This window comes from Aquarana catesbeiana, linkage group LG09 (genome assembly GCF_042186555.1).
Source record: "Aquarana catesbeiana isolate 2022-GZ linkage group LG09, ASM4218655v1, whole genome shotgun sequence".
Lineage (NCBI taxonomy): Eukaryota > Metazoa > Chordata > Amphibia > Anura > Ranidae > Aquarana > Aquarana catesbeiana.
Genome location: NC_133332.1, coordinates 253,416,824 through 253,438,517, shown reverse-complemented (window position 1 = coordinate 253,438,517; position 21,694 = coordinate 253,416,824). Strand labels below are relative to the sequence as shown.

Here is a 21,694-nt window from a genome sequence, read left to right as displayed (position 1 = left end):
GTTCCTTACATTGGTGGTCAGTGAGAAGAATGTTCCTTACATTGGTGGTCAGTGGGAAGAAAGTTCCTTACATTGGTGGTCAGTGAGAAGAATGTTCCTTACATTGGTGGTCAGTGGGAAGAAAGTTCCTTACATTGGTGGTCAGTAAGAAGAATGTTCCTTACATTGGTGATCAGTGGGAAGAATGTTCCTTACATTGGTGGTCAGTGGGAAGAAAGTTCCTTACATTGGTGATCAGTGGGAAGAATGTTCCTTACATTGGTGGTCAGTGAGAAGAATGCTCCTTACATTGGTGGTCAGTGGGAAGAATGTTCCTTACATTGGGATCAGTGAGAAGAATGTTCCTTACATTGGTGGTCAGTGGGAAGAATGTTCCTTACATTGGGATCAGTGAGAAGAATGTTCCTTACATTGGTGGTCAGTGAGAAGAATGTTCCTTACATTGGTGGTCAGTGGGAAGAATGTTCCTTACATTGGGATCAGTGAGAAGAATGTTCCTTACATTGGTGATCAGTGGGAAGAATGTTCCTTACATTGGTGGTCAGTGAGAAGAATGTTCCTTACATTGGTGATCAGTGGGAAGAATGTTCCTTACATTGGTGGTCAGTGGGAAGAAAGTTCCTTACATTGGTGGTCAGTGAGAAGAATGTTCCTTACATTGGTGGTCAGTGGGAAGAAAGTTCCTTACATTGGTGGTCAGTGAGAAGAATGTTCCTTACATTGGTGGTCAGTGAGAAGAAAGTGCCTTACATTGGTGGTCAGTGAGAAGAAAGTTCCTTACATTGGTGGTCAGTGAGAAGAAAGTTCCTTACATTGGTGGTCAGTGGGAAGAAAGTTCCTTACATTGGTGATCAGTGGGAAGAAAGTTCCTTACATTGGTGGTCAGTGAGAAGAATGTTCCTTACATTGGTGGTCAGTGGGAAGAAAGTTCCTTACATTGGTGGTCAGTGGGAAGAAAGTTCCTTACATTGGTGGTCAGTGAGAAGAATGTTCCTTACATTGGTGGTCAGTGAGAAGAAAGTTCCTTACATTGGTGGTCAGTGAGAAGAAAGTTCCTTACATTGGTGGTCAGTGGGAAGAAAGTTCCTTACATTGGTGGTCAGTGAGAAGAAAGTTCCTTACATTGATGGTCAGTGAGAAGAATGTTCCTTACATTGGTGGTCAGTGGGAAGAATGTTCCTTACATTGGTGATCAGTGGGATGAATGTTCCTTACATTGGTGATCAGTGAGAAGAATGTTCCTTACATTGGTGGTCAGTGAGAAGAATGTTCCTTACATTGGTGATCAGTGGGAAGAATGTTCCTTACATTGGTGGTCAGTGGGAAGAATGTTCCTTACATTGGTGGTCAGTGGGAAGAATGTTCCTTACATTGGTGGTCAGTGGGAAGAATGTTCTTTACATTGGTGGTCAGTGGGAAGAATGTTCCTTACATTGGTGGTCAGTAGGAAGAATGTTCCTTACATTGGTGATCAGTGGGAAGAATGCTCCTTACATTGGTGGTCAGTGGGAAGAATGTTCCTTACATTGGTGATCAGTGAGAAGAATGATCCTTACATTGGTGGTCAGTGGGAAGAATGTTCCTTACATTGGTGGTCAGTGGGAAGAATGTTCCTTACATTGATGGTCATGGGAAGAATGTTCCTTACATTGGTGGTCAGTGGGAAGAATGTTCTTTACATTGGTGGTCAGTGGGAAGAATGTTCCTTACATTGGTGGTCAGTGGGAAGAATGTTCCTTACATTGGTGGTCAGTGGGAAGAATGCTCCTTACATTGGTGGTCAGTGGGAAGAATGTTCCTTACATTGGTGATCAGTGAGAAGAATGATCCTTACATTGGTGGTCAGTGGGAAGAATGTTCCTTACATTGGTGGTCAGTGAGAAGAATGCTCCTTACATTGATGGTCAGTGGGAAGAATGTTCCTTACATTGGTGATCAGTGAGAAGAATGATCCTTACATTGGTGGTCAGTGGGAAGAATGTTCCTTACATTGGTGATCAGTGGGAAGAATGCTCCTTACATTGGTGGTCAGTGGGAAGAATGTTCCTTACATTGGTGATCAGTGAGAAGAATGATCCTTACATTGGTGGTCAGTGGGAAGAATGTTCCTTACATTGGTGGTCAGTGGGAAGAATGTTCCTTACATTGGTGGTCAGTGGGAAGAATGTTCCTTACATTGGTGATCAGTGAGAAGAATGCTCCTTACATTGGTGGTCAGTGGGAAGAGTGTTCCTTACATTGGTGGTCAGTGAGAAGAATGTTCCTTACATTGGTGGTCAGTGGGAAGAATGTTCCTTACATTGGTGGTCAGTGAGAAGAATGTCCCTTACATTGGTGATCAGTGAGAAGAATGCTCCTTACATTGATGGTCAGTGGGAAGAATGTTCCTTACATTGGTGATCAGTGAGAAGAATGATCCTTACATTGGTGGTCAGTGGGAAGAATGTCCCTTACATTGGTGGTCAGTGAGAAGAATGCTCCTTACATTGATGGTCAGTGGGAAGAATGTTCCTTACATTGGTGGTCAGTGAGAAGAATGATCCTTACATTTGTGGTCAGTGAGAAGAATGTTCCTTACATTTGTGGTCAGTGAGAAGAATGATCCTTACATTTGTGGTCAGTGAGAAGAATGTTCCTTACATTGGTGATCAGTGAGAAGAATGTTCCTTACATTGGTGATCAGTGGGAAGAATGTTCCTTACATTGGTGATCAGTGAGAAGAATGTCCCTTACATTGGTGATCAGTGAGAAGAATGTTCCTTACATTGGTGATCAGTGAGAAGAATGTTCCTTACATTGGTGGTCAGTGAGAAGAATGTTCCTTACATTGGTGGTCTGTGGGAAGAATGTTCTTTACATTGGTGGTCAGTGAAAATTATATAAAGTAAATAATAATAATTAAAAAAAAATGTAAAGCACCCCCATGATCCCCGCACATGCTCTATATGAAAAGCTTTATGTAGGATGAGCACATGTATGTAAACATGTGTCTATAGACGCAAATGCTGGACATGGGAGCGCACCTGAAAGGTAACCCCCCCACCCCCCCCCCCCCCAGGAGAGCGCTTCTCCTAGGGAGTTATCTGATGTGGGGAGGAGCCGCGAGAGCCACCCCCAGAAGACCAGGTTCAGGGCCACTCTGTGCAAAACGAGCTGCACAGTGGAGGGAAGTATGATATGTTTGTTATTTAAAAAAAAAAAAAGAGCCTTTACAATCACTTTAATTTTGGAAATGTACCGTTGTTGCACTTTCTTTAATGTAATTCTGTGACGAACGCATGTAGTGTGGGCAGTGCAAAATGTAGGTGGGAATTTGTGTGGGTGTGGCTTGAGTGTGGGTGGGAACACATGAGCGGGGACAAGGGGCCCCAGGATCTCCTATTGCCCGGGGGCCCCATGAGTTGTCAGTCCGCCCCTGTATAAGAGTATATGGAAGTTATGGCTGGAGTATGAATGAGCTAGTTAGGTGTAACAGAATTTAGGTTGTGTGGGTGGTGTGTATTTGGGGGGAGGGGAGGGTGGAGGTGGATGGGGTGATGGGGGGGGGGGGGGGGGTTGAGGGGGGTGGAGGGAGGGAGATGGTTGCAGACACCATTGTAGTTTGTACAAACACTGTGTATAATATCCGCTCGGCTGGAGAAATTGTTGCTTTTATTTTTTCCTAACTCAGAAGCTTTTGAATAAATAAAGATAAATTGTATATTAGCCACAATGATGTGAAAAAAAGAGATGGGCCAGTTTTTGATTTTTTAAAGCTGAAACAACGTCTCTAATGCCGCGTACACACGGTCGGACTTTCCGGCATACTTGGTCCGGCGGACCAGAGTGTGCCGGACAATCCGCCCGTGTGTAGGCGCCGGCGGACTTTTCCGGCGGACTTTTTCCCAAAAGCCCGCTGGACCTAGATTTGAAACATGTTTTAAATCTATCCGTCGGACTCAGTTTCGGGCGGAAAGTCCACTCGTCTGTGTGCTGGTTCGACGGAAAGCCCGCTCGTGTGTATGCTGGTCCAACGGACCAGATACGACGCAAGGGAAGGGTATTGCATTTCGCGCTCGCTGCAATAGGAAAAACAAATTTTCCTATTCCGGCGAGCGCGGGGCATACCAGGCCCTTAGGTCTGGTATGGATTATAAAGGGAACCCCCTACGCCGAAAAAACGGCGTGGGGTCCCCCCTAAAATCCATACCAGACCCCGATCAGAGCACGCAGCCTGGCCGGTCAGGAAAGGGGGTAGAGACGAGCGAGCGCCCCCCCCCCTCCTGAACCGTACCAGGCCGCATGCCCTCAACATGGGGGGTGGGTGCTTTGGGGGAGCGGGCGCCCTGCGGTGCCCCCCCCACCCAAAAGCACCTTGTCCCCATGTTGATGAGGACAAGGGCCTCTTCCCGACAACCCTGGCCGTTGGCTGTCGGGGTCTGCGGGCAGGGGGCTTATCAGAATCCGGGAGTCCCCTATAATAAGAGGGCCCCCAGATCCCGGCCCCCCCACCCTATGTGAATGAGTATGGGGTAGATGGTACCCCTACCCATTCACCCAGGGAAAAAGTGTAAATAATAAAACACTACACAGGTTTTTAAAATATTTTATTAAACAGCTCCGGGGGGGGGGGATTTTCCTCCGGCTTCAGGGGTCTTCTTCCGGCTTCGGGGGTCCCTCCGGTTCATCTTCTCCCGGCGTCCGGTTGGTTCTTCTCCGCTCTCTTCTCCCGGTGTTCCAGTTCTTCGGCCGGCTCCTCCGCTGTCTTCATGTAGCTCTCTTGCCAGCGGAGGTCCGGGCTTCTGGGCTTCTTGTCTTCTCTTCTCTTCTCCAGATGTTGACACGATGCTCTCTCCGGCTGGACTGGTCTCTGAGGGCTGCGTTGTGACTTATAAAGGCGGAGACCCCGCCCCCTTATGATGTCACAGTCCCTGGGCATGCTGGGACCGTGACGTTTTAGGGGGCGTGGTCAACATCACCCAGTGACCACGCCCCCCGGCCAGGCTGCGTGCTCGGATCGGGGTCTGGTATGGATTTTAGGGGGACCCCACGCCGTTTTTTCGGCGTAGGGGGTTCCCCTTTATAATCCATACCAGACCTAAGGGCCTGGTATGACCCGCGACGGGGCTCGCAAGGTGTCAATCTCGCCGATAAAAGCGGCAAGATTGACATCCTTTTCTAGTCCCGTCGCACCTGAGTCACGTTTAAAATGAACGGACTTGTCCGTGTGTGGGCAAGTCCGTTCATTCTGAAAGTCCGCCGTAACCCTGGCGAAAGTCCCTCGGAAAAACGGGTGGACTTAGCCCGCCGCAAAATCCGGTTGTGTGTGGGCAAGTCCGTCCGTTTTAAAGTCCGGCGCACCTGGCGGACAAAGTCCGTCAGAAAGTGTGCCGGACCAAGTAGGACAGAAAGTCCGACCGTGTGTACACGGCATTAGAATAAATTTCGCTGAAGTGGTTAAAAAAAAAAAGAGATACCCATAGACACTAGAGGTTGACTCAATAAGCAAGTACAAACTTACCTCAAGTTTGTGAGCTGGTACTTCAATCTGAATGTTCAGCTGATCAGCATTTGCATACTTATGTTATGGAGAAGGGTGGTGAAACTTCTGCCAAGAATGGTCATTATATTTCCCTCCAGAGCTCTTGGCCAGGGATGTCTGGCACTGATTAAAAACGTGAGATTGGTGCTCTAGCTGGCTTTAAAGTAGAACAGAAGGCTAAACATTTTTTCATTTTGGAAGGGTTATAACTCTGGTTGAATTTTTTTTGCTATCTGTGTCCCATTGGGTAGATTTCCCTTCAAATCCTGTCTTTTAGCTTCAACATGATGTGAGAGGAATTATCTTTAAAGTGAGGTAAATTCATTCAGCATGGGACCCTGGAGCAAGTGGAGATAACTGGGGTAGCAGTGTCTATTTCAGCGATTTCCAGCTTCCAGGGGCATCAGCCAGGTATGGTGTGTGTATATATATATATATATATATATATATATATATATATATATATATATATATATATATATATATATATATATATATATATATACACACACACACACCCCTCACATTTTGTACATTATTTTATTATATCTTTTCATGTGACAATACTGAAGAAATGACACTTTGCTACAATGTAAAGTGTACAGCTTGTATAACAGTGTAAATTTGCCATCCCCTCAAAATAACTCAACACACAGTCAATAATGTCTAAACCACTGGCAACAAAAGTGAGTACACCCCTAAGTGAAAATGTTTAAATTGGGCCCAAAGTGTCAATATTTTGTGTGGCCACCATTATTTTCCAGCACTGCCTTAACACTCTTGGGTATGGAGTTCACCAGAGATTCACAGGTTGCCACTGAAGTCCTCTTTCACTCCTCCATGACGACATCACGGACTTGGTGGATGTTAGAGACCTTGCGCTCCTCCACCTTCCGTTTGAGGATGCCCCACAGATGCTCAATAGGGTTTAGGTTTGGAGACATGCTTGGCTAGTCCATCACCTTTACCCTCAGCTTCTTTAGTAAGGTAGTGGTCATCTTGGAGGTGTGTTTGAGGTCGTTATGTTGGAATACTGCCCTGCGGCCCATTCTCCGAAGGGCGGGGATCATGCTCTGCTTCAGTATGTCACAGTACATGTTGGCATTCATGGTTCCCTCAATGAACTGTAGCTCCCCAGTGCCGGCAGCACTCATGCAGCCCCAGACCATGACACTCCCACCACCATGCTTGACTGTAGGCAAGACACACTTGTCTTTGTACTCCTCACCCGGTTGCCGCCACACACGCTTGACACCATATGAACCAAATAACTTTATCTTGGTCTCATCAGACCACAGGACATGGTTCTAGTAATCCATGTCCTTAGTCTGCTTGTCTTCAGCAAACTGTTGTGGGTTATCTTGTGCATCGTCTTTAGAAGAGGCTTCCTTCTGGGACGACAGACATGCAGACCAATTTGATGCAGTGTGCGGCATATGGTCTGAGCACTGACAGGCTGACCCCCCACCCCTTCAACCTCTGCAGCAATCATACGTCTATTTTCCAAAGACAACCTCTGGATATGACGCTGAGCACCTGCACTCAACTTCTTTGGTCAACCATGGTGAGGCCTGTTCTGAGTGAAACTTGTCCTGTTTAACCGCTGTATGGTCTTGACCACCGTGCTGCAGCTCAGTTTCAGGGTCTTGGCAATCTTCTTATAGCCTAGGCCATCTTTATGTAGAGCAACAATTCTTTTTTTCAGATCCTCAGAGTTCTTTGCCATGAGGTGCCATGTTGAACTTTTAGTGACCAGTATGAGAGAGTAAGAAAGATAACACCAAATTTAACACACATGCTCCCCATTCACACCTGAGACCTTGTAACACTAATGAGTCACATGACACCGGGGGGGGAGAGAAAATGGCTAATTGGGCCCAATTTGGACATTTTCACTTAGGGGTGTACTCACTTTTGTTGCCAGCGGTTTAGACATTAATGGCTGTGTGTTGAGTTATTTTGAGGGGACAGCAAATTTACACTGTTATACAAGCTGTACACTCACTACTTTGCTACAATGTAAAGTGTCATTTCTTCATTGTTGTCACATGAAAAGATATAATAAAATATTTACAAAAATGTGAGGGGTGCATTCACTTTTGTGAGACACTGTATATGTGTATATATATATATATATATATATATATATATATATATATATATATATATATATATATATATATATATATAAATAAACCCTCCTAGATAGGTTCTAGGATTAGGTAGTTTTAGTGCTGGTTCACTGTAAACAATGTGGCTGTAATTGTGTTAGGTAGATGTAATTTTTCTCACTGTATTCAGTGCAGCTGCATGTAATTAGTTAGGTCTGCTCAGTGTTTCAGCTGCTGCTGGTTTTGACTGTTTCCTCTGCTTTCCAGATAACTGGAGAATTCACATAGGTGTGAAGCAGTGCAACAGTATGAATATTTATATGGCCGTGGCCAATCCCAGGGAGGATAGCCCCCTGAATGCTGCTGGGGGTCTGTATAAATAATCTGAGACACAGAGCTTCTGGGTTTTTGCCTGCAGAGGGAAGGTCCAGCCTGGAGGGCTTTTTGCTCTCCAAGGCAACATTGCCATTTCCTTGCTGTTCGTGAGGACTCAGGTTGGCGACCTGAGGGTCTGGATGCTGAAGCTACAGAGACCTGATGGGCTGTCTGCTGAAGATCTAGTCTGTTATCACAGGAAAAAGGTGTCGCTTGAAAGTTGGAAGGAGGCAACCCACTGTCCCTGGACATTTTGTGAGTACAGAGGGGTTTGAGAGATCTTAGAATCTTTTGGGCTGCTGCCACCCCTCTTGTGCTAGAGAGTCAGTTGTGTGTTTGACCGAAGGGGACATCGGCTGGTGTCCTGAAGAGCTTAGTCTATCCAGTTCTTTGTGAAGGGACTCTGCTTTTGGTGCTTTAAAGAATGAAGCCTACTTTTCACTGCTTCTACTACAAGCCAAGTCCACTTTTTGCTATCACAAGGACTTCTGCTTCAGCTTTCCAGAAAGCAGTTTACTATCCTTAACCTGTACATTGTTCTGTTTTTTTGGAGTATCCCACTCAATTCCCTCAATTCCTATCCCAGTTTCTCCAAAAATAAAAACAATAAAAAGACCCCTAGACTGGATTTTAAGGAAAAGAGTGACTGTGATTGTGTGCCTGGCTGCAAAGAAGTCTGCTGGAAAAGAACCTGAGCAGCTTCCAGCAGCCCCTTCAAGAGTAGCGCAATATATATATTATTTACATGGGTCTAAGCTGGATCAATATAGCTATATACAAATATGCATAGAATTCTTCTTTATGCTGGTCAATACACCAGTAGCATTAGAATGGTTCATTCTTAGAAAATGTATTTAATCTTTTAATGGTTAGTGGTGGTTGAATCAATGTTTGTTTTTAACTGTAGTGATTAGAAAATTGGAAAGGATGGAAGATTTTTCATAAACAAATGAATTTCTAACTGTAAATGTGGTTTTCATTTGAGAAAAATCGTATATATATTAATCAAATCTTTTTAATACCCCCCAGGATTATATTCAAAAGGCAGATCTGAAGTAAATTTTAAGGGCTTTCAAACTAAATTGGTTGAAGAAAGAATGTTCTGATGAATGATTCCTCTACGAACATTCATTTGAAAATCGAACCCCCCTGGTTGGCCGGTTTTATGATTTTATATCTTGTTGATCAGCTGAAACATATAAGATGAAAGATGTCAGTGCTTTTCAGAATATATCATAATGGCGGCTCTTTTCACAGGCACCTGGGAATTGCGTATTGATCTATATGCCTCGGACAACACAAAGCATTTTGCCAAGTATGCATCCTTCCAGGTTCTGGAAGAGGCTGAGAAGTATAAATTGGTACTTGGAGCTTTCACTGAGGGCAATGCAGGTAAGAGGTTGCTAGCTGGCTGTTATTGTTCTAGTGCGGGGGTGTCAAACTCAATTTCATTCAGGCCGCATCTGCAGTATGGTTGCACTTAAAGGGACAGTTGATGCTCTATGATTGCACTACGCACAGAGTGCAGGATTTAGGGGTGTGCTATGTACAGAGTGCAGAATTCAGGATTATGCTATGTACTGAGTGCAGAGTTCAGGAGTGTACTATGTACAGAGTGTAGAGTTCTGGATTACGCTATGTACAGAGCGCAGAGTTCAGGATTACGCTATGTACAGAGTGCAGAGTTCAGGAAGGCACTATGTACAGAGTGCAGAGTTCAGGAGTGCAGTATGTACAGAGTGCAGAATTACGCTATGTACAGAGTGCAGAGTTCAGGATTACGCTATGTACAGAGTGCAGAGTTCAGGATTACGCTATGTACAGAGTGCAGAGTTCAGGATTAGGCTATGTACAGAGTGCAGAGTTCAGGATTACGCTATGTACAGAGTGCAGAGGTCAGGATTACACTATGTACTGAGTGCAGTGGTCAGGATTACGATATGTACAGAGATCAAGAGTGCGCAACATGCAGAGTTCAGGCTTACGCTATGTACAGAGTGCAGAGTTCAGGATTAAGCTATGTACAGAGTGTAGAGTTCAGGAGTGCGCAAAATGCAGAGTGCAGAGTTCAGGATTACGCTATGTACAGAGTTCAGGATTACGCTATGTACAGAGTGCAGAGTTCAGGATTATGCTATGTACAGAGTGTAGAGTTCAGGAGTGCGCTATGTACAGAATGCAGTGTTCAGGATTACGCTATGTACAGAGGTCAGAGTTCAGGATTATGCTATGTACAGAGTGCAGAGTTTAGGAGTGTGCTACATGCAGAGTGCAGAGTTCAGGTGTTTGTTATGTACAGAATTCAGAGTTAAGGATGTGCTGTGTAGAATGCATGGTTGAGAAGTGTGCTACATTCAGAGTTCAGGGGTGCACTATGTACAGAGTGCAGGGTTGAAGAGTGTGCTACATTCATAGTTCAGGGGTGCACTGTGTGCAGAGTGCAGGGTTGAGGAGTGTGCTACATTCAGAGTTCAGGGGTGCACTGTGTGCAGAGTGCTGGGTTGAGGAGTGTGCTACATTCAGAGTTCAGAGGTGCACTGTGTGCAGAGTGCAGGGTTGAGGAGTGTGCTACATTCAGAGTTCAGGGGTGCACTGTGTGCAGAGTGCAGGGTTGAGGAGTGTGCTACATTCAGAGTTCAGGGGTGCACTGTGTGCAGAGTGCAGGGTTGAGGAGTGTGCTCCCTCCACAGCCTTCACCCCCCAAAAGATTCCTTGAAACTCTACTCTCTTCTCCTACCTGGGCCAGCTGTAGTACCTCCTTGTGTAGGCGGCTCCAGTACCAGTGCAGGTGGCTCTGTCTCGCATTGCAGGGAAATCATTCTCTCAGTCAGTTCAGATTTGGAGATCTGTCCCTGCTGTGCCCCGCTGTGAGTACCTGCAGGGATCTATTGGAGCTGCCAGCCCCCCAGGGCAAAGCTGCCTTTGTAAACAAAGAATGCTTTCATGTTTACAAGTGACAGCAAGGAGCAGAAGGTGAGAGGCAGATGTGGTGGAACAGACCTGAAAAACTGGGTGCAAGGGCCATAGTACATGGACTGGTGGGCGGGATTCAGCCTCCGGGCCTTGTGTTTGACATATGTGTTCTAGTGGATGTCCAAAAGCAGTCTTTTTGGACCACTAAAAAGATAGTATGAGCCTGGAACCAGTGACAGACTAAGGTAACAGTCAATTAATTCCTTGTCCGGCTTTGTATTCACCGGTACATAATAAAAATCATAATAAAACTCATTATTTAACCACTTGCCTACTGAGCACTTTCACCCCCTTCCTGCTCAGGCCAATTTTTAGCTTTCAGCGCTGTCGCCCTTTGAATGACAATTGCGCGGTCATGCAACACTGTATCCGAACACATTTTTTTAGCATTGTTTTGCACAGAAATACAGCTTTCTTTTGGTGGTATTTAATCACCACTGGGGTTTTTTATTTTTGCTAAACAAACAAATAAAGACCGAAAATTTTGAAGAAAAAGAAAATGTTCATAGTTTGTTATTAAAGCAGAGTCCCACCCAAAAATGGAACTTCCGCTTTTCGGATCCCCCCCCCCCCCGCCAGTGTCACATTCGGTACCTTTCAGGGGGGAGCAGATACCTATCTAATCCAGGTATTTGCTCCCACTTCCGGGCAGTATCCGCGGCTATCTACGCAATGTCCGGCCCCTCCTCCACCCCCCCCCCCCACTGTCTTCTGGGAGACACACAGGTCCCTGAGAAAGCAGGGATCAGTCAGAACGCGCAGCGCGACCCGCACACGCACAGTAGGGAACCAGGCTGTGAAGCCGCATGGCTTCACTTCCTGATTCCCCTACCGGAGATACCGGCGCCTCCACTCCGGGAGCCGATGGACAGCCCTTGTGGATTTTATTAACCTTTTTTTTGGTTAATTCTCCTTTAAGGGGGTGTGGCAGAGGGCGTGTCCCATGCCTACATACATTTGTTAGTAGATGTCCCTCATTCCCATCTCAAAATGTTGGGAGGTATGGGTAATACAGCCCTCTTATACATAACCCTTTATTTTCTATAAGTGATATTGGAACTTGATAAATTACAGCAAGAGACTTCATTGTGGACAAGCGTACCCGCCTATATAAAGCGGACTACTGGTACTTCTGTGATAACAGCCCCAGTAAACTTGGAGCTGTCAAAGTGACACTCTTTAATATTCCCCAATTACTCCCCCCAACAGCTACATAAAAGGTTATGTAGGGTGCGGGTGGGGGGCGGAGGAGCTGGTCCAGCACAGACAGTAATTAGACACTCCCAGAAAAAGAGATGGCTATGACATACAAGGAGACAGAGGATATGCTAGGGAACTGAATTGTAAATTTTTTTAGCAAGTTTATAGGCACATTGCACGTGATTAAATATTATTTATAGAAAAGGGAAAACACTACGCATAAGCATTTGAAATATTGGATTTTTCTGTGCTTTTACCTGCAATTGTTTAGGTTGGTGACAGGGTCTCTTTCATTGCATGTCATGTTTAATTATATTCATTATTTATAATTACATTTTAAAACATTCTAGTTTTTTTTTCTCGATTTAAGCTATAATTCATGTATTAATTCAATTAGCAATTGCTATTTTTAGAGTTACTTTTGTGGCTCATTGGCTCTCACTGATGAATAAAAGTCCATGTTGTAAATAATGGTCCTTAGAGCTTAGTGAATTACATTTAATGCAGACAGTATAGCAGTTCTCCTTGGGGGTGGGGGAGGGACTTAGACAGCACTCAGAATTTTGCCAGCAAGTGCTCCTCAAAATCAACCGCTGATTGCAAAGAAAATGGTGCACAGTGTCTAATATAGCTGTCTGCATTTTTTTTATAGTACCACACCTTTAATTTATGTTTTTTTTTTTTTTTTAGGTGACTCCATGCTTATTCATGCAAACATGCCGTTCTCCACAAAGGACAAAGACGTTACTGCAGGCAAATGTGTCAGCCTGTATAAAGGAGGATGGTGGTACAATAACTGCCACAATGCAAACCTGAATGGGCTTTACCTGCTGGGACCTACCAGCTCCTACGCTGACAGTATCAACTGGAGCACTGGAAAAGGCTACAATTATTCCTACAAGACATCTGAAATGAAGATTAGACCAATCTAATGACACCTAGAGGTCTATTGATATTTAAAAAAAAAAGATATTAGAGGAATGTGACAAGCATTTGCTCATTCTTGACAAATTTTATAAAATTTTTCTTAATAGTGATTTCGGAAGAGCGGGCCCCTTATAATGGGCCCATCAGCTATACATACCCAGGAATACAAGCACAGTTATCTCACCTATAAAGTGCCGGGTGGCTTAAAGTATATATAAAGCCTAACTAGAAAATATTTCTTTTGCTAAAGCATTGTATGTCATAAACATTTGCCATGTTTTTTTTTTTCATAAAATTTTATTTTCTCTTCATTCTTATGTTTTTTTTTTATCTGCATGCAATTGCACCAGCGTCTGCTACTACTCTGGACAGATTTACTGGTAGGGACCTAGGCTGACCATGCTTGCGTAATGTGTGTCAGCATGGTTGGTCGTAGTCTCAAACAAGGGATCATGTGATAGGGTGACAACGCAGGAGCCACGATTGTGAGAGAGTTGTCACCTCCTATTAAGAGGAGCCTAAAAAAGGACATTCATGGCAAGATCAACAGGTGATATTTAAATGAAAGTTGCTAAATTAAAAAGAAAGAAAACAACATTACATTAACATATTAAAGCAAAGATAGGATTTTAGTGAATTTAGATGTCCTTTTTTTCCCTGTTCAGTCCCTCGCTGGACAAAATATATGAAATACTTTGCACCACTTGGCTAGGTGCTTCCTAACCAAACCTATAAGGTCAGACTGTGCACCTCCCACTCCAAGGCCATCCAACAACATACAGTGCCTTGAAAAAGTATTCATACGTCTTGAAACTTTACACATTTTGTCATTTACCAAAAACAAATGTATTTTATTGGGATTTTATGTGCTAGACCAACACAAAGTGGCACATAATTGTGAAGTGGAAGGAAAATGATAAATAGTTTTCAATTTTTTTTACAAATAAATATCGGAAAAGTGTGGGGGGCAGTTGTATTCAGCCCCCCGGAGTCAATACTTTGTAGAACCACCTTTCACTGCAATTACAGCTGCTTTTTGGGGATGTCTCTACCAGCTTTGCACATCTAGAGAGGGACATTTTTGTCCATTCTTCTTTTTGCAAAATAGCTCAAGCTCTGTCAGACTGGGATGGAGAGCATTTTAATTAATAAAACTGAAAGTCAATAAACAGAAGAGAAATGCAAATTAATATTTGGTGTGACCACCCTTTGCCTTCAAACCAGCATCAGTTCTTCTAGGTACACTAATGCTGACCATACACTATACGAAAAATCGGCCGAAAAATCGTTCGTATAGACACTTCGTTCGTTTTTCGGCAAGTTAATGGGCACAAAGCGATAATCGTTTGTGACGTTTTTGTGGGAAAAAAACAAACGGGAAGTTTGGAAAATTTCTGCCGAACGTACGATAAATTGCAAGGTTAATGTGTTTCCCGTCCGAACTGTCTGCACTAGGTATATGTAAAAAAACAAACAAAAAATTATTTATTCATGTTCACTGAACAATTTATCGGTCATTACATGATGGCACGATCGTTTGCGGTCACGGTCGAACGTTCGTTTTTCGAAAATGGGTTCGGCCGATTTTCTGTATAGTGTATGGCCAGCATTACACAGTTTTTGAAGGAACTTAGCAGGTAGGTTGTTCCAATCATCTTGGAGAACTAATGACAGATCTTCTTTGGATGTCGGCTGCCACAAATCCTTCTGTCTCTTCATGTAATCCCAGACAGACTCCATGATGATGAGATCAGGGCTCTGTGGGGGGCCAAAACATCTCTTCCAGGATTCCTTGTTCTTCTTTACACTGAAGAACGTTCTTAAAGCGGTTGTATACCCGCTGTCTTTTTTTTTTTTTCTACACCTGCAAGGGAAAAGGCATAATGAGCTAGTATGCACCGCATACTAGCTCATTATGAGATACTTACCTTAGAACGAGGCGCCGGCATCTCACCTGGTCCACGCCGAGGGAGCTGACATCTCCCCTCGGCGTGTCTTCTGGGTATCGCGGCTGTGAGTGGCCGGAGCCGCGATGTCGTCACTCCCGCGCATGCGTGCGGGAGACTTCTGCCCGGCAAGCTCCGGAGTTTGCCGGGCTGTCAGCCGAGAATCCCCTGTGCGCATGCGCCGCTGCAGTCAGCGGCTCATTGCGAGGGGAATATCTCCTAAACGTTACAGGTTTAGGAGATATTTTTTTTACCTACAGGTAAGCCTTATTATAGGCTTACCTGTAGGTAAAAGTTAAAAATAAAGGTATACAACCGCTTTAATGACATTGGCTGTATGTTTGGGGTCATTGTCCTGCTACAGAAAAAAACTTGTGGCCAATCATACGCCTCCCTGATGGTATGGCATAATGGAGAAGTATCTGCCTGTAGTTCTCAGCATTTAGGACACTATTGATCCTGTCTAATACCGTGCACACACGGGCGGACTTTTCGGCATCAAAGATCCAATGGTCTTTCCGACGGACTTTCGACAGACTTTTGAGGGACTTCCGACGGACTTTCGAAGGAACGGACCTGCCTACACACGATCACACCAAAGTCCGACGGATTCATACGTGATGACGTACGACCGGACTAAAATAAGGAAGTTGATAGCCAGTAGCCATTAGCTGCCCTAGCGTCTGTTTTCGGCCGTCGGACTAGCATACAGACGAGCGGATTTTTCAACCGGACTTGAGTCCGTCGGAAAGATTTGAAACATGTTCCAAATCTAAAGTACGTCTGATTTTCGACTGAAAAAGTCCGCTGCAGGTCCGATGAAGCCCACACACGGTCGGATTGTCCGACAGATTCGTCCTGTCGGACCAGTCCGGTCGAAAAGTCCGCCCGTGTGTACACGTCATAAATCTCCAACTCAATTTGCTGCCATTTTTCTGCACGCCGGTTCCAATGTTTTGGTACATAGGACATTGAAACAAGGCTAGGCAACTCAATTTTGCGGAAAAACATAGGAACTGGAGTGCAGAAAAATGGCAGCAGAAGCTCTGGACCGATGAATCAAAATGTGAAATATTTGGTTGTAGCAGGAGGCAGTTTGTTGGTGAGGGGCCGGAGAGCGGTACAATAATAAATGTTTGCAGACAACTGTGAAGCATGGTTGAGGTTCCTTGCAAGTTTTTGGGGCTGCATTTCTGCAAATTAATTTATGGTGTCCTCAATGCTGAGAAATACAGGCAGATACTTAGACCCCTTTCACACTGGAGCGTTTTGCAGGTGCTATAGCGTTAAAAATAGCGACTGCAAACCGCCCTAAAACAGCTGCTCCATTCACTCCAGTGTGAAAGCCCGAGGGGGATCAGGAAAAGTCCCGCCAGCAGCTTCTTTGTATCGGTGAAGGAGCAGGGAACTCACCGCTGCTCCCAATTGAAATCAATGGGGCAGCACTGCGATACCGCCAGCAAAACGCCTCTCTGGCGACGTTTTGCGGGCTGACTTAACCCCTTTTCAGCCGCTAGTGGGGGATTAAAACCGCCCCGCTAGCAGCCGAATAGCGCCGCCATGTCAGTGATGTAACGCGTGGGAGGAGTTTAGGACACAGTCTGCTGAATTCATTCTATCAAGCAGCAGCAGCTTGCGCAGCAAGCCTTGTCCTTACAAGCCAGCTGAGATCTGCTTATCTGCTTATCTGCATGCCTAAAACAAGTCAGGCACACGTGAGTTTATCACTGTGCTGTTTTGCCTGTGAACTTTTATTGTAACAATATTGCGCAATGTTTTCTCTCTTTGTTTATTTTACATAAAACCACTTGATACTGAGAAAATTACCATTCATTGTGGCTGTGGAAGAAATAGCTCAGAGGGTGAACAGATAAGTGCTGCAGGAGTCCAGATGTCCCATATTGCTGGGGATTGAGCTGTCCCCGTTACTTATCCTATCTCATGAATTTAATCATCTATATTTAATCAGATTCTATTGGCACTATTTATCTATTTATACTCATCAATTGTATATGTATTGCACCTTTATAAGCATATCATTTGTTTATTTTTTATTACGGAGGATTCAACACTTATCACAGGGAATGTATCTAATTTGTTTATTTATTGGCACTAATTTGGATTGATTACTATTTGCAAACGCATTTTTAGTATATCTATACACAATTGTTGCTTAGTTTACTTTGGAGATATCGCACCACTTCCAGTGGATTTGCATAACTGGAGGAACACAGTTTTTAAATATTTGCGATTTTTTCATATATTTGCGATTTTATGTATATGCGATTTTTTAGCGATTTGGTAGCAATTTTTTTCACATTGGTTTTTTAGCACAAAAAATGATTTTCTCACATTGATTGAACTTTGTATCAGAGCGCATCAATCTATGTTATACATGCAGCAGAGGGCCATCAATGAGTACCTGTGCGACTATGGCACCAGGACAGGGTCAGGTTAGCTTGTTTTTTTCCCCGCGGCAGTGGGCCATTTTCAGGGATGCATGCACTGTCCTGTCACCATTTGAGGAGGCCACGAGGATGGTGAGCAGTGACAGTGCATGCATCAGTGACACTGTCCCCCTTGTCCACCTGTTGGAGCACACGTTGCGTGGAATAATGGACAGGGCACTTGAAGCAGAACAGAGGCAGGAAGAGGAGGACTTCCTTAGCTCTCAAGGCCCCCTTTATCCAGACAGTGTTCCTGCATGCCCGCCGATCACACAGGAAGAGGACGGGGAGGAGGAGGAGGAAGAGGAGGACTGTGTCAGCATGGAGGTGGAGCCTGGCACTCAGCATCAGCAGCAGTCTTTAAGTGATAATTTACAGTCCCAAGAAACCCATAGACTTGTACGTGGCTGGGTGGAAGTGGCTGTGGATCATGTCGTCCTTAATGACCCAGAGGACTCCGGACTGAATGCCTCAGCAAACCTACGCTGCATGGCCTCCCTGATTCTGCAAAGCCTGCGGAAGGATCCTCATATTCGTGGTATCAAGGAGAGGGATCAATACTGGCTGGCAATCCTCCTTGATCCACGTTACAAGGGTAAGGTTGCGGACCTTATCTTGCCATCGCAGAGGGAGCAGAGGATGAAACATCTTCGGGAGGCCTTGCAGAAAGGTCTATGCAACGTGTTCCCAGAGACTGGGAGGTTACAAACTCGTGTTGCTGAGTCTTCGGTCAGTCAAAGACAGAGGGTAGAGAAGGTGGCCGTCTGACCGATGCGTTCAGACAATTTTTTAGTCCGCAGCCCCAAGGTCTGATTGGTTCCAGCAACCATCGCCAGCGTCTGTTTTACATGGTGCAGGAATACCTAGGGGCAAGATCTGACTTGGACACCTTTCCCACCAAAAATCCTCTGGGTTACTGGGTTCTTGAGGATAGATCACTGGCCAGAGCTTGCACAGTATGCATTTGAGCTACTGGCCTGTCCTGCATCCAGCGTTCTTTCGGAACGCACATTCAGTGCTCCTGGAGGCTTTGTAACCGATCACAGGGTGCGCCTGTCCACCGACTCGGTCGATCGACCGACCTTCATAAAAATGAATCAGTCTTGGATCACCACCAGCTACCAAGCACCTGATGCTGATGTAACCGAATATTTTTTTTTTAAATGTCGGATCCCTTCAAGACTGCCTATGCTGATGCTGAGTGACTATCCTGTTATGCTGAGTGACTATACTCTTCCTCCTCAATGATCATGCTGATAGCTTGTAAGAATATTTTTGGTTCTGGGCACCGCCACTAGTGGCTAAGGCCCAATTTTTCAGCCCCTGCTTAACAGGGGCGTGTAATTACAATTTTTGTTGCAATATTTTGCAAGGAGGGTTCGTTGCTGCGCTCAACTAGAGTATTTGTGAGGGGTTACAGTGTTGTGGCACCAGCACCAGTGCCTAAGGCCCAATTTTTCAGCCCTTGTTTAACAGGGGTGTGTAATTACAATTTTTGCTGCAATACTTTGCAGCAGGGCTCGCTCCTGCGCTCCAAATAGAGTAACTGTGAGGGGTTGCAGTGTTATGGCACCAGCACCAGTGCCTAAAGCCCAATTTTTTAGGCCCTGTTTAACATTGGTGTGTAATTACAATTTTTGATGCAATATTTTGCAGGAGGGCTCATTCCTACGCTCCAACTAGAGTATGTGTTAGGGGTTGCAGTGTTGTGGTACCAGCGCCTAAGGCCCAATTTTTCTGCCCCTGTTCAACAGGGACATGTAATTACAATTCTTGATCTAATATTTCACAGCAGGGCTCGTTTCTGCACCCACCAAGAGTAACTGTGAGGACTTACAGTGTTGTGGCACCAGCACCACCACCACCAAAGGCCCAATTTTTCTGACCCTGTTCAACAGGGGCATGTAATTACAATTCTTTATCTAATATTTCACAGCAGAGCCCGTTCCTGCGTCCACCAAGAGTAACTGTGAGGGCTTACAGTTTTGTGGCAACACCAACACCTAATGCCCCGTACACACGGTCGGACTTTGTTCAGACATTCCGACAACAAAATCCATGGATTTTTTCCGACGGATGTTGGCTCAAACTTGTCTTGCATACACACGGTCACACAAAGTTGTCGGAAAATCTGATCATTCTGAACGCGGTGACGTAAAACACGTACGTCGGGGCTATAAATGGGGCGGTGGCCAATAGCTTTCATCTCTTTATTTATTCTGAGCATGCGTGGCACTTTGTCCGTCGGATTTGTGTACACATGATCGGAATTTCCGACAACGGATTTTGTTGTCGGAAAATTTTATATCCTGCTCTCAAACTTTGTGTGTTGAAAAATCCGATGGAAAATGTCTGATGGAGCCCACACACGGTCGGAATTTCCAACAACATGCTCCGATCGGACATTTTCCATCGGAAAATCCGACCGTGTGTACGGGGCATAAGGCTGCAATTTCTGCAGATTATATAGGGCAGGCCCCTACTTTCAAACATCCAACTTACAAACGACTCCTACTTGCAAACGGAAGGAGACAACAGGAAGTGAGATGAAATCTACCATTAGGGAAGGGAAATTCTCTCCTGTAATATGGGAAAATATGGGAAAATATGTGAAAAATTAGTTAATGTAGGAAAACCGTGTCTCCTCTCCACTAATGCTTTATCACCAATCCTTGTTTCACTAAAACCCCCAAATTGTCAAAAAACATTTGTCATTGGGACAGAAAGTGCAGTGAAATCTTCTGAAGAAGTGCACAGACAGCAAAACAAATGTCACAGGGGTGATAACCCTTCCCTATGTTTTCCAAAAAGCTTAACAATAGATTTTTGGCTGGAGCTACACTTTAAAAATGTACCAGTTCAAAATTACAAACAGATTCTACTGAACAACAAACCTATAGTCCCTGTCTTGTTTGCACCACCTGTATACTGTTGTTCAGAGTATATAGGGCCTGGGGGCCCCATGTCTTTCCTGGGGGGGGTACCCATGCCGTTTGTCTCACTGATTTTCATCCATATTGCCGACATTACATTAAAGCCGCAAGCAATTTTAAATTACTTTTATTCCTTTAAAAATGTCATTTTGTGCAGGGACTGTTCTAAGCACGGAAAACACGCGCCACTTTACAGACATACTATAGACACCACCCAGGTACAATATTTACAGGAATATTTCACTTTTTATATTCACTTTAGGCATCATTAAAATCACTGCTCCCGAAAAAACGTCCGTTTTTAAGACTTTTTTTTGCATTGATACATGTCCCGTGGGGCAGGACCCGGGTCCCCAAACCCTTTTTAGGACAATACCATGCAAACTAGCCTTTAAACTTAGCACTTTTGATTTCGAACGTTCGAGTCCCATAGACTTCAAAGGGGTTCTAAAGTTCACGCAAATTTTCAGTCCGTTCACAGGTTCTGGTGCGAACCGAACTGGGGGGTGTTCAGCTCATCCCTAGTGACAAGACAGTGCATGCATCCTTGATCATAGCCCACTGGTGTGGGAAAAAAAAAGCTCCCCTGACACTGTCCTGGAGCCATAGTCGCATAGGTACTCATTGATGGCCCTCTGCTGCATGTGCAGCCGCTGCAGTATGGCCAACGTTGAGTTCCACCTGGTTGGCATGTCACAGATTAGGCGGTTCTTGGGCAGGTTAAATTGCTTTTGTAGGTCAGCCAGCCGAGCACTGGCATTATATGACCTGCGGAAATGCACACAGACTTTCCTGGCCTGCCTCAGGACATCCTATAAGCCCGGGTACCTGCCCAAAAACCGCTGCACCACCAAGTTAAGGACGTGAGCCAAACAGGGCACATGGGTCAGTTGTCCCTGTCGGAGGGAGGAGAAGAGGTTGGTGCCATTGTCGCAAACCACCATACCCGGCTTAAGCTGGCGTAGCATCAACCACCTCTGAACCTGCCCCTGCAGAGCTGACAGAATCTCTGCCCCAGTGTGGCTCCTGTCCCCCAAGCACACCAGCTCAAGCACCGCATGGCATCTTTTTGCCTGCGTACTTGCGTAGCCCCTTGAACGCCTACAGAGCACCGCTGGTTCCGAGGACAAATCAGCACAGGAAGAGGCCATGGAGGAAGAGGAAGAGGAAGGGGTGGAGGAGAGGTGTGGCAGAATCACCACTAGTAGAATTTTGGAGGCATGGTGGTGGAACAACCTCCAACACTACTGCACCCTGTCCT

At 45.0% G+C, this 21,694-nt stretch overlaps 1 protein-coding gene across 1 annotated transcript in view; it reads left to right on the top strand.

Moving 5' to 3' along the window:
• LOC141108526 (ficolin-1-like) overlaps window positions 1–13,418 on the top strand; it is an 84,579-nt gene extending 71,161 nt beyond the window's left edge. Inside the window, exons 8-9 of the mRNA XM_073600209.1 lie at window positions 9,265–9,399; window positions 12,871–13,418. Of these exons, the coding sequence (XP_073456310.1) occupies window positions 9,265–9,399; window positions 12,871–13,112 (377 nt within the window). The 3' untranslated portion in view covers window positions 13,113–13,418. The remainder of the gene's footprint in view (window positions 1–9,264; window positions 9,400–12,870) is intronic.
• Window positions 13,419–21,694: the final 8,276 nt, after the last annotated feature.